Raw genomic sequence first — 16,981 nt, 5'->3', positions numbered from 1 at the left:
GGCCAGTTCAGTTGTGTCATTTAAGGTAAAAGTGGATAGGTATATGGACAGGAAAGGAGTGGAGGGTTATGGGCTGAGTGCGGGTAGGTGGGACTAGGTGAGATTAAGAGTTCGGCACGGACTAGGAGGGCCGAGATGGCCTGTTTCCGTGCTGTGATTGTTATATGGTTATATATTAACTCTTTCATTGCCGGAATCATTCTTGTGAACTTCTTCTGAGCACTCTCTGGTGCTAGCACATCCTTTCTTAGAGTGTGGGCCCAAAACTACTCACAATATCCCAAGTGCGGTCTGTCCAATGTCCTATAAAGCCTCAGCATTGCAGCTTTGCTGCTGTTATCAAGAATGAAGTCCCACTCTCCCCTGCACTGACAACCCCCACTTTCCTATTTCTCCATGTGCTTGGTCCCATCTTCTGCTCATGATGTCAAAAAATGTTGGAATAAAAAGGACGTAACTCTAAAGATCAGTGATGGAATTTAATTGGAGATCAGGATTGAGGGGTTGAATAGCCTCTTTTTTGTTTCTTCCTTTGGTACGAAGCACAGCTGTAATGTTTTCAAATTGGTCTGGGCATTAAGTGATCACGCACAAAATGCTGAAGGAACTGAGCAGGTCAGGCAGCAACTATGAAGAGGAATAGAGTCGACGTTTTAGGACAAGACCCTTCATCGGGACTCAACCCGAAACACCAGATGTTTATTTCTCACCATAGAAATGCCTGACTTGCTGAGTTGAATTGAATTGAATTGACTTTATTACTTACAACCTTTGTATACACGATGAGTAAAAATTTTTCGTAACGTCTCCGTCTAAATGTGGCCTGTGCAATTTATACTAATTTATAATAAGTCGTATGTACAATGGGACAGTCAGTATAACATAGAGATACAGGTGTGTCAACATGAGTTAATCAGTCTGGTGGCCTGGTGGAAGAAGCTGTCCCGGAGCCTGTTGGTCCTGGCTTTTATGCTGCGGTACCGTTTCCGGGATGATAGCAGCTGGGACAGTTTGTGGTTGGTGTGACTCGGGTCCCCAATGATCCTTCGGGCCCTTTTTATGCACCTGTCCTTGTAAATGTTGTGAATAGTGGGAAGTTCACATCTACAGATGCGCTGGGCTGTCCGCGCCACTCTCCGCAGAGTCCTGCGATTAAGGGAGGTACAGTTCCCATACCAGGCAGTGAAGCAGCCAGTCAGGATGTTCTCAATGTGCCCCTATAGAAAGTTCTTCCAGCATTTGTGTGTGTTACTCTAGAATTCCAGCATGTGCAGAATCTCCTGTTATTGAGTGATAGCAGTTACTTTCCTTTATGTTAGAATTGGTGATTCCTGACTTCCCTTCTTCCCCTCCACACATTTTTACACATTTACTGTTTCCTGATGTAAATTGATTTTTTATTGTCTCAGGTATGAGGAAAAACGTGTTGCATGCCACTTATACGGATAATTTCACTACAACAGTGCGTTGAGGTAGTGGAGCCATAGAAAAGTACAGCACAGAAACAGGCCCTTTGGCCCATCTAGCCTGTGCTGAACCATTACAGGCAAAACAATAACAGAATGCATAATAGAGTGTAGCAGTTACAGAGAAAGTGCAGTGCTGTCAGACAAGGTCATAACGAGGCAGACTATGAGGTGAAGAGCCCATTTTATTGTATCAGGAAACAGTTCAATAGTCTTATAACAGTGGGATAGGCAGGCTCTATTGAGTGGAGGTGGGTGTATTCAGGCTTCTTATATGTACTCTCTGATGGGTGGGACAAAGAGAGAAGGTCCAGGGAGCATGGGGTCGTTGCTATTATACTAGCTGTTTTACCAAGGGATCGAGGAGTGTGGACGAAGTCCACCGAGGGGAGGCTGTTGTGAATCCAGCCTTCCTCTGATCTTTGCCTGCACTTTCCCCATCTTCAAATCCTCGTGAAACTTGTTTTCTTTAATATGTGATTGTACTCTTTTCCCTGCAAAATCCTTTCCTTAGTTCATTATGACATAGAAGGACTCCCCAAGACTATGGTGGATCACAGAGCAATCACGTTTCCCCACTAGTTTCCCCTCCCCGAAGCCTGTCATCCCCACTTTCACAGCAAGTCAACAACCTGCAACAATCGGGGCAAATTTCAGTTAATGAGCAACTAATAAAACCAGCCCATTTCTTTGGGAATGTGAGCATCAAGGGGAAGTGCATATGGACAGAGGGGGAAGGTACAGACCCCTTAGAGGCAGCATCGGAGGTCGGGATTGAACTTGGGTCCCTGGAGTTGTGAGATGGCGGCATTCTCCGCTGTGCCACAGCGCTGTTCTATCTCTTTTTCGTTCCTTATGTCCTCTCATCTGTGATTTACTTTTAATGAGCAAGTTATAAATGTATAAAAAGTGACGGAACAGATGTCAACCAATATATTCTGTAGATCACCACACACAGAGTACTGCAGGAACACTAAGCCATCTATCTGCTTCTATGAGGGGGACAAACAGTCGATGTTTCAGGCTGGGGCCCTTCATCAGGACCGGTAAAGAAGGGGGCAGAAGCCAGAGTAAGAAGATAGGGGAGGGGCGAGGGGGAAGGACTACAAGCTGTCAGGTGATAGGGAAGACCACGTTGTGTGGGGAGGTGAAATAAGAAGCTGTGAGGTGATAGGTGGAAAGGTGTAGGGCTGAAGAAGAAGGAGTGTGATAGGAGAGCAGAGTGAACCATGGGAGAAAGGAAAGGAGGAGGGGGACCAGGGAGGTGATGGGCAGGTGTGGAGAGGAGAAGGGGTGAGCAAGTATGGGGAAATGGAAAAAGACAGAAGGAGGGACGGTGGAAGTTGGAGAAATCGATTTTCATGTCATCAGGTTGGAGGCTATCCAGATGGAATACAAGATGCTGCCCCTTGAATCCGAGTTTGGTCTGATTGCGGCAGTAGAGGAGGCCATGGATACAGGCATACCAGAATGGCAATGGGAATGGGAAGTCGAATTGAAATGAGTGGCCACCAGGAGATCCTGCCTTTTGTGGTGGACGGAGCGAAGGTGCTCGATGAGGGGTAGAGATATTTTCTTGGCAGGTGTGCAAACTGGTGAAATGAGGTAGAGAAATAGAGTTTTGAAATTCATGTGTTTTCTCCATAGCCAAAGACGTCACATACATTTGCCCTTTTATTGGAGCTATCAGTGGGACACTGACTTTGACTAACTACAAACTGTACTTCAAAAGCGTGGAGCGTGTAAGTTCAACAGGCCTCAAGCGAGTCCTTGGATTTCAATGGACTGCTAAAATCAAGGCCATTAATTCTTGTAATTATTAATTATCTAGCCAGAAGTCAAGGTGGATGTCATCGCTATACAGGTGTCCCCCGCTTTACGCCACTTCGCTTTTACAAAAGGCTTACATTAGTAACCTGTTTTCACATTACAAAGAGGATTTTCGCTTTTATGAAAAATTTTCCCATATAAGTTAATGGTTCTTCACCTTACGCCATTTCGGCTTAAGAAAGATTTCATAGGAACGCACTACCTTTGTGGGGGGGGGAGGGGCACCTGTATTTAAAATAAATAAAATTCTGAGCTGTGTGTTTCTCTGATTTGCGGGTTGGCTTAACAAAAAAACAATATCCTCATTTACAACTTTGCGATCATCGAAGACGTCTTCAAAAAATTCCCTCTTTCCAGTTCACTCCTCCCATATTCTACGACTCCCCTGCACACTAAGGGCAATTTACTACGGTTAATTAATCTACCATCATTTATCCATCTTCCATCATTAATCTTAATGATGGAAGGTGGCATCCAAAATTAAAGACTCCCACCATCCAGGACGTGCCCACTTTTCTCATTGCTTCCATCAGGGAGGTGGTACAGGAACCTGAAGACACTCACTCAACATTACAGGAACAGCTTCTTCCCCTCCACCATCAAATTTCTGAATGGACAATGAACCCATGAACACCACCTTACTATTTTTTGCACACTTTTTGCAATACTCAGTTGAATACATTATTAAGTATATTTACATTTCTTATTGTAATTTTATAGAGTTTTGTGCATTACACTTTATAGTAAATTTTACGTATTGTACTGTACTGCTGCTGAAAAACAAATTTCATGACATATGTCAGTGATAAGAAAACTGATTCTGATTATATTCCAGGATCCCCCTTTCACACTTGATGTTCCACTTGGGGTCGTGAGCCGTGTTGAAAAAATTGCTGGTGTTCAAGGTCACGGTGCTAGTTCCTGTGGCCTGGAGATTGTGTGTAAGGTAAAATTTCCCAACTTTGTGTCACTGTTCAACATCAGCAAGTGCTGTTTAGGGAGTAGTATTGTGAGTGAAGTCCGTGTTTGTACCTTTTTGCTGCCCCCTTCCAGAATATAACCATATAACAATTACAGCATGGAAACAGGCCATCTCGGCCCTTCTAGTCCTTGCTGAACGCTTACTCTCACCTAGTCCCACCTACCTGTACTCAGCCCATAACCCTCCATTCCTTTCCTGTCCATATACCTATCCAATTTTACTTTAAATGACAATACTGAACCTGCCTCTACCACTTCTACTGGAAGCTTGTATGCAGTGACCCTTTGAGTTTCTGCCTTCCTCTGCACTTTGCAGTAATGTAGAAAGCACATTTTAATTTGCTGGTGCACTTAACCGTATAGCAGTTTGTATTTCATTTTGCTTCAACTAATTTATAGAGTCATAGAAGGTCCTGGAACTTGGCTGTTCAGCCCACCAATACTGTGCTGACTGTCATCATCCAGTTTACACTAATCCTACTTTAACCTATTCTGCCAGTCATCTCTCCATCAACTTCTTGGGAGCACCTAGTGGGAACCTGGCGAACATGCAAACTCCACACAAACAGACTGAGGTTGGGAGTGAAGCCGCGTCTCTGCCAGGCTATGCCACCTTATGGTCCAGAGCTTGTGCACTTTAGCATTCCCTGGCATAGCTGGTCTTTAGATATTCATTGCAGAACGTGACATGCAATGGCAGCATCTATACAGAAAGAGTTATTCTCCTACAACCTTCAGGCTCCCGAAACAGCATGGATAACTTCTGTCACCTCAACACTGAACTGATTCCACAAACTACAGACCCACTTTCAAAGACTCACCAGGTCATGATCTCGATTTTTAGCTACCTGTTTATCGCACATTTGAGTACAGGGTAGTCACCATACACTACCCTGAGATTCATTTTCTTGCGGGCCTTCACAGTAGAACAAAGAAATACAATGGAATCAATGAAAAACGACGCATAACAACTGACAAGCAACCATTGTGCAAAAGAAGACAGACTGCAAAAACTAAATAAACAAGCAAATAAATAAATAAACATTGAAAACATGAATTGTGGGATCTTTGAATCTCAGTCTATAGGTTGTGTTCATTTTGGTGCTGTGGTGAGTGACGTTGTCTGTGCTGCTTCAGCAGCCTGACGGTTGTAGGATGAGAGCTTCCTGAGCTGGAGCTGGGAATTAGTCTTTTGCACGTTGGTTCATGGTCAGTCTTTGTTTATGCATACGTTTTTTTTTTATAAATTCTATTGCACTTCTTTAGTTTCATGAGAAGGTCTTACTGTGTTCAATTCTGGTCACCTCATTATAGGAAGGATGTGGAAGCTATGGAGAGGGTGCAGAGGAGATTTACCAGATTTGCCTGGTTTGGAGAACGAGTCATATGAAGCAAGGTTAGCAGAGCTGGGACTTTTCTCTTTGAAGCGTAGAAGAATGAGAGGGGACTTGATAGAGGTCTACAAGATTATGAGAGGCATAGATAGGGTGGATAGTCAGTACCCGTTTCCCAGGGCACCAATAGCAAACATCAGAGGGCATATGTACAAAATTAAGGGAGGGAAGTTTAGGGGAGACATCAGGGGTAAGTTTTTTTTACACAGAGGGTTGTGAATGCCTGGAATGACTTGTCAGGGATGGTGGTGGAGGCTAAAACATTAGGGATATTTAGGAGCCTCTTTGACAGGCACATGGATGAAAGAAAAATGGTTATGGGGTAGTGTGGGTTTAGTACTTTTTTTTAAGGATTATATGGGTCAGCACAACATGGAGGGCTGAAAGGCCTATACTGAGCTGTAGTGTTCTAAAATGAATCTGTGGGTAGTATATGGGGATGAATACGTACTTTGATTATAAATTTGCTTTGATTTATGGCCCACCCCAAATGCCCCTGAATTGCAGAGGTAGTTTCAGGTTGACCACTGAAGTCACGTGTAGGCCACACCAGCTGCTGAAGGAAAGTTTTCTTCCCTGACTGGCAGGTTAGTGAGCCAAGTTAGTTTCACAATAAGGAGAGGTTGGATAAATTGGGTTGTTTTCTCTGGAGCGGCAAAGGCTGAGTGAAGATCCGGTAGATTATGAGAGGCAAGGAATGGAGGAGAGAGGCGATACCTTTCTCTCTGGGTGAAATGTCTAACACTGCAGGGCATATATTTAAGGGGAGAATGGGTAACTTCAAGGGCAATGTGTGGGGTATGTTTTTATACACACAGAGTTTCAGATCCAGATTGAAATTTATTTATCACATGTATCATGTACATCGTTACGCGTCTTTGAGAGTGTAGGTATCCGGAGCACACTGCTTGGGTTGGTAGTGGAGGCAAATATGATAGCTGTGTTTTAGAGGTTGTTAAATAAACACCTCATCTTCAGTGAATGGTGGGATACGGGCAGAAGGGATTAGATTCGTTCAGCATTCAATAACTATTTAAATTAGTTTGACACAACATCGTGGGCTGGAGGTCTGTTCCTGTGCTGTACTTTCTGTGCTCTAACAATCTGGTATTTTCAAGGTTCAAGTTTATTTGTTATGTGTATATTGAAACGTTCAGTGAAGTGGGTTCGTTGTGTTAACAACCAACACAACCGAGGATATGCTATGGGCAGCCTGTAAGTGTCACCACCATTCTGATGCCAACGTAACACACCCACAATGCTCAGCAGAACAACATAGAACCCAACAAGCAGTAAAACAACAACAACAGCAAAGCAAGCTTCTTTCCTCCCTTCCACCCAGATGTGTTTCTTTTTAAAACAAGGTCCACATTTAATTGCATGGATTTAAATTCTCCAACGTCCTGTGTTTTTCATTATTTCTGGAAGTGATTTGACATGATATTGCCCAACTTTTTCAACAGGATATGAGAAACCTACGGTTTGCTTACAAGCAGGAAGAACATGCCAAACTGGAGATCTTTGAGAATCTTACCCTGTATGCCTTTCCTGTCTCAAAAAACTTGGTAAGTTTGCCTGCCACTGCGATGTGTTGGAATTCATTTTAGAATGCTCAAACAGTGACTCTCCCTGAAGGGAGAGTAGGGAAGGCAAATGCAACATTAGTGGGAGACAGGGTAGCATGATACACACAAAATGCTGGAGGAACTCAGCAGTCCCGATGAACCGTCTCGGCTTCCTCCAGCATTTTGTGTGGATTACTTTGACTTCCAGCATCTGTAGGCTTTCTCTTGATTATGGCGAGGTAACATAGTGCTTAGCACAACGCTTTACAGTACCAGCGACCTGGGTTCAATTCCTGCCGCTGCCTGTAAGGAGTTTGTATGTTCTCCCCATGACTGTGTGGGTTTCCTCTGGGTGCTCTGATTTCCCCTCTCAGTCCAAAGGTGTACTGTTTGTTAGGCTAATTTGTCATGATAAATTTTCCTGTGGTTAGCTAGGGTTAAATCAGGGTTTGCTAGGTGCCAAGGGCCAGAAGGACCTGTTCTGCACTGCAATCCCAATAAATAAATAACTAAAAAAATCATTTTGAGAGGACTAGAATATAAATGCAAGGATGTTATCCAGAGGCTTTATAAGGCTTTGGTCAGACCACATTTGGAGTATTGTGAGCAGTTTTGGGACCCAAATCAAAGAAAAGTTATGCTGGCATTAGAGATGGTCCAGAGGAGGTTTATGGGAATAGTCCTAGGAATGAAAGGGTTAATGTATGAGGAGCATTTGATGGCTCTGGGCCTGTACTCATTTTAAGGGGTGATCTCATTGAAACCTGTCAAATATTGAAAGGCCTAGACTGGATGTAGAGAGGATGTTTCCCATAGTGAGGGACTCTAGGACTCGGGGCACAGCCTCAGAATACGAGCATGTCCTTTTAGAACAGAGATGAGGAGGAATTTCTTTACCCAGGGCTGGTGTGTCTGGAATTTGTTGCCACAGCTGGCTGTGGAGTTCAAGTCATTGGGTGCATTTAAAGTGGAGGTTGATAGGTTCTTGATTAGTCAGAGTGCCAAAGGTTACAGGGAGAAAGCGGGAGAATAGGGTTGAGAGAGGAAAATAAATCCAACATGATTGAATGGCAGAGCTGAATTGTTGTGCCAAAGGCCTAAATTTGCTCATATGTCTTATGGTTTTATAGTCTAGAATGCTACTGCCCTGATTAAGCAATAGCCCGATTAACCGGAATCCACTGTATTTAGAACTGTAAAGAAGAAGGAAGAAAAGAGCTTCTATGATCCAGTATAGCCACGTTCTGCAGTCAGCAGGAAGGGCATTGTTTTCAGATATAACGACAAAAACTTGTAATTGCTTAGACTCTTGCTTGTTGAAGGTGGTTGTTGGCCAGTCTCAGGTCTGAGTGAGGCCTGGGTCTAGATTGTATCATTTGCTGAAAGGTTGCAAATGGAACTGATCATCGTGCTGTCATGCCCTCTTTCGATCCTATGATTCAGATTTAGATTCCGTTTTTATCACACATACACTGAAAATACAGTGAAATGCGACTTCTGCATTAACAACCAATACACCCAAGGATGTGCTCGGAGCAGCTGGCAAATTCCTCGTTCTGGCGGCTGCATCGCATGGCCACTGTTGTCAGCAGAACAACAACAAGGCAAACTCCTTTCCAGCCGCCCACTCCTTACCTCCATCTCTCTTCCTCTCCCTCTTTCTCTCTGTCCCTCCATCTCTCTTCCTGTCCCCCTCTTTTCCTGTTTTCCTCCTTCTCCCTCCTTCTCCCTTCCTCTCCCTCTCACTACCTCTCCTTTTCCCCTCCCTATCTCTTCTCTCTCACTCCATCTTCCTCCTTCTCCCTCTTCCTCCTCCTTTCCTCTCCCTCTCCCTTTCCCCGCTTCTCACTCTCGCTCCCACCTCTTTCTCTCTCTTTTCTCACCCCTTCCCTACCTCCCCCTCTCCCAGTCTCACACCCTTCCCTACCTCCCTTACTCCCTTTTAATTTTTCTCTCTCCATCTCACTCTCTCCTCCTTTCCCTCACTGTCTCTCTCTCTCTCTCTCTCTCTCTCTCTCTCTCTCTCTCCTTTCCTCTCTTTCTGTTTTCCAAGGACACCTTTGCCTCCTGAACACCTTCTCCCTCCAGTCCCTCTGCCCCTGTCCTGACCCATGGCACAACGTGTTAGTATACCCAGGGCATGCACCTGCTGACCGCAGACGGTGCTGTGTACTCATTTAATGATCAGAGCTACACTCCAGGATATTCAGTCAGCCTCATTAGGCAAGTAGCTAATGTGTTGGACTATTATCATCATCGTCATTAGGTGCTGTGTCAGTCACTACAGTACATGGGGATTCCTCGTGTTTTTAAATAAGTAAAAGAATGTGCTGGATAGATATAGGAAGACAGGCAGCATTAGACAGAAACAGAGTTCAGCAGCATTTTGCTTTGGTCTCAAGGCTGCTGTTCCAAGTAGCATATATGTATTCAATAATGAAATGCTGTCTTGCTGAGCCTCTGTGTTCTTTGTCCCCGTGTAGCCACTTTTTGCAATGAAATACAAAGAGGACTTCCCGGTGCAGGGTTGGAAGGTGTACGACCCTGTTGCGGAATATAAAAGACAGGTCGGTCAATTTTGTTTCTTTTGGTTTCCACACACTCTTGTGCAAGGATATTTTTTTTTAAACAATGTGTGCTTTATTTAATGTATTTATTTATCACATGTCCATTGCAGCATACACTGAATTGTGCCATCTGTGTTGACAGCCAACACAAGTTTTCTCTTCTAGCTCCTGAGCTGGGGTTGGTAACGGCTGTAATTTTGAGGTGTGTTGGTTCAGTATCTCCGTCATACCACACGTTCATAGACCAGCTTTCATAGTCCTGACTCACCATAGCAATGGGATGCGACCACAGAGTTGTGGACACAGCTCAGCTCATCACAGAAAACTCCTCCCCACTGTGGACTCTTCCTACACTCCTCATTGCCTCAGTAAAGCACCCCGTGCATTTAAAAACCCTACCTACCCCTGAGGGTAGCAGGGTGGAGATACAGCTCTACCAAAGGATGTGTAAGGCACTCCTTCCCTCTGCTAGCTTGCAGGTCACCCTACGGCAAAGGTAGCCACCCCCGATCAGGGCCTCATGAAGCCATTGGAGCAGTGGTAGATGGTCATATGAGGAGCTGGTACATATCACAAGTCCTGATTATGACGCCAGGCAGAGTATTGAAATTGGCTGGGGTGACCTGTCTTGTAAAGGCACTGCCCAGAAGAAGGCAGTGGCAAACCACTTCTGCAGAAAACTTTGCCAAAGGTTTGGAAAGACCATGATGGCCCATGTCATATGACATGGTACATAACGAACAAATGAACCTACACCAGACACTCTGTCTTCTCTCCTCTCCCATCGGGCAGAAGATACAAAACTGAAAACATATGCCACTAAGGTCACGGACCCAGAAAAGTTCTGCAGATGTCCGATTTGGTTGAAGGTTAAATGTTCAGCAGTGAAATGGAGACGCAAGAGACTGCAGATGCCGAAATCTAAGGGATAGGGGTGACCTGAAATATTGACAATTTCTTTCACTGACACAGATGCTGCTCTACATGCTGAGTTCCTCTAGCAGTTTGTTTTCTGCTCAAAGTTCAGCAGAATTTTGTTTCGGCCTTTTTTTTTTGGAACTTTTATTTTCCTTTCCAAAACAAAGAAAAGAGCTACAGAGAGAGGTAGCTACAGCTCAGTCTGCCACAAGAAAAGCACTGCCCACCATTGAGCATATTTACTCTGCTCTCACAAGAACCCCTACCATCTAGTCCATGCTCTCTTCTCGTTATTTGTCAGTCAGGAAGTAGAGGAGCTTTAGCCCCCACACCACCGGGTTCAGGAACAGTTATTGCCCTTCAACCATCAGGCTTCTAAACCAATGTGGATAACTTCACCCACCTCAACTCTGAGCTGATTCGACAACCTACAGACTCACCTTCAAGGATGTTGAACTCATGTTCTAAGTATTATTTAATTTTTATTTGCAGAATTTGCCTTCCTTTGCATATTGGTCTTCGTTTATGCCTATTTTTTCATAAAATCTATTGTATTTCTTTATTTTCCTGTAAATGTCGGCAGGAAAATGAATCGCAAGGTAATATATAGTGACATATGTGTACTTTGGCGATAAATTCACTTTGACTTTTAAACAATATTGTCATAGGGCCTGCCAAATGAAAGCTGGACAATATCTAAAGTCAACAGTAGCTATGAACTCTGTGACACATACCCGGCAATTGTGGTCATACCAACCAGCGTCAAGGACGATGACCTTTGCAAAGTGGCAGCTTTTCGGGCCAGTGGCCGATTTCCGGTAAGTTGTTGTTGGCTGTGCACCATTTAAAGCTGAGGCTGATAGGTTCCTGATTAGTAAGTGAGTCAAGTTTTACATTGAGAAGGCAGGAAAATGGGGTTAAGAAGGATAATAAATCAGCCATGATCGAATGGTGGATCAAACTCGATGGGCTCAATGGCCTAATTCTGCTCCTATGTCTTATGGTCTTATGGTTCATATCTCAATGATGTACACAGTTTTGGTCACCTACATGCAGGAAAGATGTAGATAAGGTTGAAAGAGTATGGAGAAAATTTACAAGGATGTTGCCGAGTCTTTAGGACTTGAGTTATAAGGAAAGCTTGAATAGGTTAGGACTTTATTCCTTAGAGCATAGAAGACTGAGGGGAGATTTGATGGAATAAAATTATGAGGTTATGATTATAGCTAAGCTGAACGTAAGCAGACTTTTTCCACTGATGTAGGGTGGGATTACAATAAGAGGTCGTGGGTTAAGGGTGAAAGGTGAAAAGGTTAAGGGGAACATGAGGGGAAACTTCTTGTTTACAGGAGTTGGCACACCCACATTGTAGTTTCACAGACTCTGGTGGGCTAAAGTAGCTGGAACACGAGAGCTGTCCGGGACACTGCACTGAAACTGAAGCAGCTAATTTCTCAGCTCTGTGGTTACCCCTACTCATTCCCACAGCTAGAAAGTTTTTGATTCCAACTGTATGTTATATTCCCGCACAACTCCGATGTGGGAGTGAAATCAGCCTCATCCTTTACCGTCTCTGCGAGTGTCACATGGCACGCAGCGTTCCCTCAAATAGAGCCCAAACAAGGTGGCTGCTGAATGTTCTTTCCCTCGCTTGACGGTCCAAGAATGATAAACCAACTATTGTGATAGAGGCAAAAAGAAATCTCTTCAGTCATTCGGAATTCTCCAAAGAAGAGGGCCGAGGAGGCTCTGAGTTAGAGTGCGGGTCAGCAGGTTTTGTTTATTAGTGGAGTCGAGGGATATGGTGTCAGTGCAGGAAAGCAACACTGAAGTTATCAAAGGTCTTATCAAAGTGTAGAGCAGGTGAGAGAGGCCAAATGATTAAACTTGTTTCATCCTCAGGGCCTGCAGTTGTACAAGACATAAGTGAGGCCACACGTGGAGTGTTGAATCAGAATCAAAGGTTTATAAGGTTCATAGATTCATTTAATTGTGTGTAATTGCACGTGTGCTGTATAGAACTCTGAGATTTGTCTTCTCCAGGTAGCCACGAAACAAAGAAAACCTTGGAAGTCATTCAAAAAGAAACATCAATCACTTCCCCGACACAAAAAACACAGAAATTGGCAACAAAAGCAACAATCCCTCTCCCCCACACAGAAAAACAAATCGGCAAACTGCAAGAATATCAAACCCCAGCACCCTCCTGCACAAAAAAAAGTGACAAATCACGCCACAATTAAATTGCTCAAAATTAAATGGGTGAAAATACACAATATAAAAGACATAAAACCGAAAGGAGTCCAGTCCAATCTATATATCGTAGAGTTTCGGTAACTTCTTCTGACAGCCTCGATGGAGAGACCTCGAATGCAGAGGCATCAGAACAGAGGTTGATCACTTTTATTATCGCTGACGTATGACATGAAATTTGTTTAGGGTGTTGCTAGGACCTGTGACTGAGTTATGGGGTGAATTGGACATGCGAGGATCACAGAATGATGCTATAGAGGTGTATAAAAATCTTGAGGGTCTTAGATAGGGTGAATGAATGAGATGTTTTTCCCAAAGGTGGGAAATCAAGAACTAGAGGACGCACTTTAAGTTAAGAGGGGAGAGACTTAATAGCAACTTGTGAACCACAGTTTTAACACAGAGGGCAGTTTGCATATACAGCGGGCTGTCAGAAAGTGGCTGAGGCAGGTACAATAACAACTTTCAAAAGGCATTTGGACAGGTACATGGATAAGAAACTTTTAATGGCATATCTTGGATGAAGGGTAATTTTTCAGCAAATTTGCGGATGACACCAGGATTGGAGGGCGTAGAGGACGGTGAGGAAGGCTATCAAATTTTGCAGCGGGATCTGGACTGGCTGGAAAAATGGGCTGAAAAATAACAGATGGAATTTAATGCAGACAAGTATGAGGCATTGCAGTTTGGGAGGACAAACCAGGATAGTTTACATGGTGACTGGTAGGGCATTGTGGAGTGTGGTGGAACAGAGAGATATGGGAGTACAGATCCATAATTCCTTGCAATTGGCGTCAAAGCTAGATAGGGTCATAAAGAGAGCTCTAGGCACATTGGCCTTCATAAATTAAAGAATTGAGTACTGGAGTTGGGATGTTATGTTAGTTGTAGAAGGCATTAGTGAAGCTAAATTTAGAGTATTGTGTGTAGTTCTGGTCACCTATCTCTGGCAAATATATTTATAATATTGAAAGAGTGCAGAGGTGTTGCTGGTCTTGAGGACCTGCAATAAGGGGAAGATTGAATCTATCCCTAGAGCATAGGAGAATAAGGGGAGATTTGATAGAGGCTACAAAATTGTAAGGGATACAGTATAGATAAGTTAAATGCAGTCTGGTTTCCCACAGAGGTTGGGTGAATCTAGAACTAGAGGTTGTGGGTTAAGCGTAAAAGGTGAAATATTTAACAGGAACATGAGGGGGAGCTTCTTCACTCAGACGGTGGTGCGAGTGTGGGATGAGCTGCTGACGGAAATGGTGGATGCGGGTTCAGTTGCAACATTTAAGAGAAGTTTGGCTAAGTACACAGAGGGGAGGAGTGTGGAGGGTTGTGGTCCAGGTGTGGTTCGATGGGATAAGGCAGAATAACAGTTTGCCCTGTTGTAGATGGGCTGAATGGCCTATTTCCATGCTGTACGACTCAGTGAATGCTTTGTTGCTGATTCAAATGCTTGTGAGCCATTGAATATGACTGATGCCTGGAACTCCTCGCTGTTTCTTCCCTCCCAGGTCCTGTCATGGATCCATCCAGAAACCCAAGCGACGATTACCAGATGCAGCCAGCCGATGGTTGGACCCAGTGACAAGCGATGCAAGGAAGATGAGAAGTACTTACAGACCATCATGGATGCTAATGCTCAGTCTCACAAGTTAACTATCTTCGACGCTCGACAGAACAGCGTTGCAGATGCCAATAAGGTGCCAACTGTGGATGTTGTTTAGGGGGTAAAGTGGATGTTTTAAAAAAAATGTTGCTGGAACCTAAGCCCATGAACCATTACACTAGATTTGTTTACAATCACCTAACGCTTTTGTAGGCAGAACGACTGCTTTACAAGCAACAAAGTACCCACAGCAGCAAATCAGAGGGTCAGTCAGCATCTTTGCAGGGAAAAGAATTGTTGATGTTTTGGGTTGAAGGCCTACATCAGGAGGTTTTCCTTCTGCAGCTTCAAACCCGATGGTTCCCAACCCAGCATTTCCCACTTCTATCTCTTGCCCAAAATCCACAAGCAGGGCATTCTAGGAGGCCCAGTGTTTCTGTCTGTTCATGCCCCACTGAACTTATCTCCTCATACCTCGACTCTATCCTGTCTCCCCCCTCGTCCAGTCACTTTATTAGGTACCTCCTGGATGTAATTAAATGCCCCTGAGTGTATGTTCATGATCTTCTGCACTGTAGCCCATCCACTTCAACATTCGACATGTTGTGCATTCAGAGATGCTCTTCTGCACACCACTGTTGTAACGTGTAGTTATTTGAGTTGCTGCCACGTTTTCCTGTCAGCTTGAGCCAGTCTGGCCATTCTCCTCTGACCTCTTTCATTAAAAGGCCCTTTCACCCACACAGTTGCTACTCATTGGATTTTTTTTTTTGTTTTTCACACCATTCTCTGTAAACTCTAGAGACTGTTGTGCGCTAAAATCCCAGGAGATCAGCAGTTTCTCAAATACTCAAACCACCTGGTCTGGCATCAACAATCATTTCAGAGTCAAAGTCTCTTATATCACATTTCTTCCCCTTTCTGATGTTTGTTCTGAACAACAACGGAACCTCTTGACAAGTCTGCATACTTCTAATCTGCTGCCACATGATTGGCTGATTAGATATTTACATTGACAAGCAGGTGCACCTAATAAAGTGGCCAATGAGAGTATATCCGTAATATTTTGTGTGCTACTCAATGAATTCCTTTTGAGGTACTAAAATAAATAACTGTGGGGTTGGGTTGGTGGGAATTGAATGGGGTCAGACAGTTACTGGAGCACGGGGGGTGGTGTGGGGTCAGTGATTTCAATTGAAAACTGTAAATCTTTCCTGAAGAAAATAAAAAAAACAAGGTTAGTCTGCTCTCCTCGGATGAGGGCTGCCATCTTGTTTTCAAACAATTGTTTGAGATTAGGAAGGATCTTTGAGAATCCCAAAGATCGAAAGTACAGTCTCGTGTCTTCAGTTGACTGATTTGCAGATTCCCCTGTGTTGTGTTTGTTTAGTAAACTCAGCCACTGCATTTATGCAGTGGGACATCACTTTCTATGTGTTTAAAAATGTTTAACGATTGCTCGCTTCAAATTTCCATTGATGCATGCGTTCTTGTTGCCATTGTTCAGGCCAAAGGAGGAGGCTTTGAGAGTGAAAGTGCCTACTCAAATGCCGAGCTTGTTTTCTTGGAGATTCATAATATCCATGTCATGAGGGAGTCTCTGAGGAAACTGAAGGACTTTGTTTACCCAGTCATAGACGAATCCAAGTGGCTGTCAAATATCGATTCAACTCATTGGCTAGAGTATATACGGGTGAGACTTTATTTCCTGTCCTGATTTTGTGTCCCCCTCTAAACTGTATCTATTCATTGGCACAATTGTTTCTTATTTACTTCTGTCTGCTATGCCATTGGCAGTTAGAGCAGCAATGGAGGTCCTCCATCTCTAGCAGTGTTCAGGGCTTCCTTCATCATGTCAGTAGCTTCCTCTCGATTTTCATTCAGCCTTGCAAGTCCTGGGTGGAGACTCAGGAATACCATCTTACACAGATGCAGAAGGATTCTTCATTGCTGTTTCTGTAACAGATTTGTTTTACCAGTCATGGTTGTTAGCCCTGAGCTGAACCCAAAAACCTGGAGGGCTGGTGGACACACACTCTTAGTCTGACCTCTAACCTTTGACCTGTTTGGCTTGGGTGACCCTACTAAGAGCGAAAGCATAAGGCCCAGACTCAAGCCAACATAGCTCTCTGGGTCATTAAGGCACACAAGCCTCCAAACCCTACAACAAGGTTGTGGTCCTCTTGGAGGAGAGTATTGTTGGCAGGAGCATGTATTATTTTATGGTACCTGGTCCTTCCAGCCCAATGAGTTCATGCTGCCCAGTTATGCCCGGATGAACAATTAAGTGAGAGTGTGGGAAGCAACCCCTGTAGTCACGGGGGCGTCACGTGGGTCTGGATCACCAAACCTGGGGGCTTGTGCGAGCCCAGAACCTCAGAGGTGGAACCCATGCTTGTTGAGT

The 16,981-nt window shown here is 44.0% G+C and overlaps 1 protein-coding gene across 3 annotated transcripts in view; it reads left to right on the top strand.

Annotated features, from left to right (window-relative positions):
* The window catches only part of mtmr1b (myotubularin related protein 1b), a 66,377-nt gene that overhangs the window by 18,883 nt on the left and 30,513 nt on the right, over window positions 1-16,981 (top strand). For all 3 annotated transcript variants that reach the window (XM_059976734.1, XM_059976732.1, XM_059976733.1), the window contains 7 exons: window positions 3,114-3,208; window positions 4,132-4,242; window positions 7,135-7,236; window positions 9,720-9,803; window positions 11,390-11,539; window positions 14,483-14,671; window positions 16,085-16,270. In XM_059976734.1, coding sequence (XP_059832717.1) covers window positions 3,114-3,208; window positions 4,132-4,242; window positions 7,135-7,236; window positions 9,720-9,803; window positions 11,390-11,539; window positions 14,483-14,671; window positions 16,085-16,270 — 917 coding nt within the window. The remainder of the gene's footprint in view (window positions 1-3,113; window positions 3,209-4,131; window positions 4,243-7,134; window positions 7,237-9,719; window positions 9,804-11,389; window positions 11,540-14,482; window positions 14,672-16,084; window positions 16,271-16,981) is intronic.

Source organism: Hypanus sabinus, chromosome 8, assembly GCF_030144855.1.
Source record: "Hypanus sabinus isolate sHypSab1 chromosome 8, sHypSab1.hap1, whole genome shotgun sequence".
NCBI classification, from domain to species: domain Eukaryota; kingdom Metazoa; phylum Chordata; class Chondrichthyes; order Myliobatiformes; family Dasyatidae; genus Hypanus; species Hypanus sabinus.
Note: the sequence above shows the minus strand (reverse complement) of the source record. Positions and strands in the feature narration are given on the sequence as shown.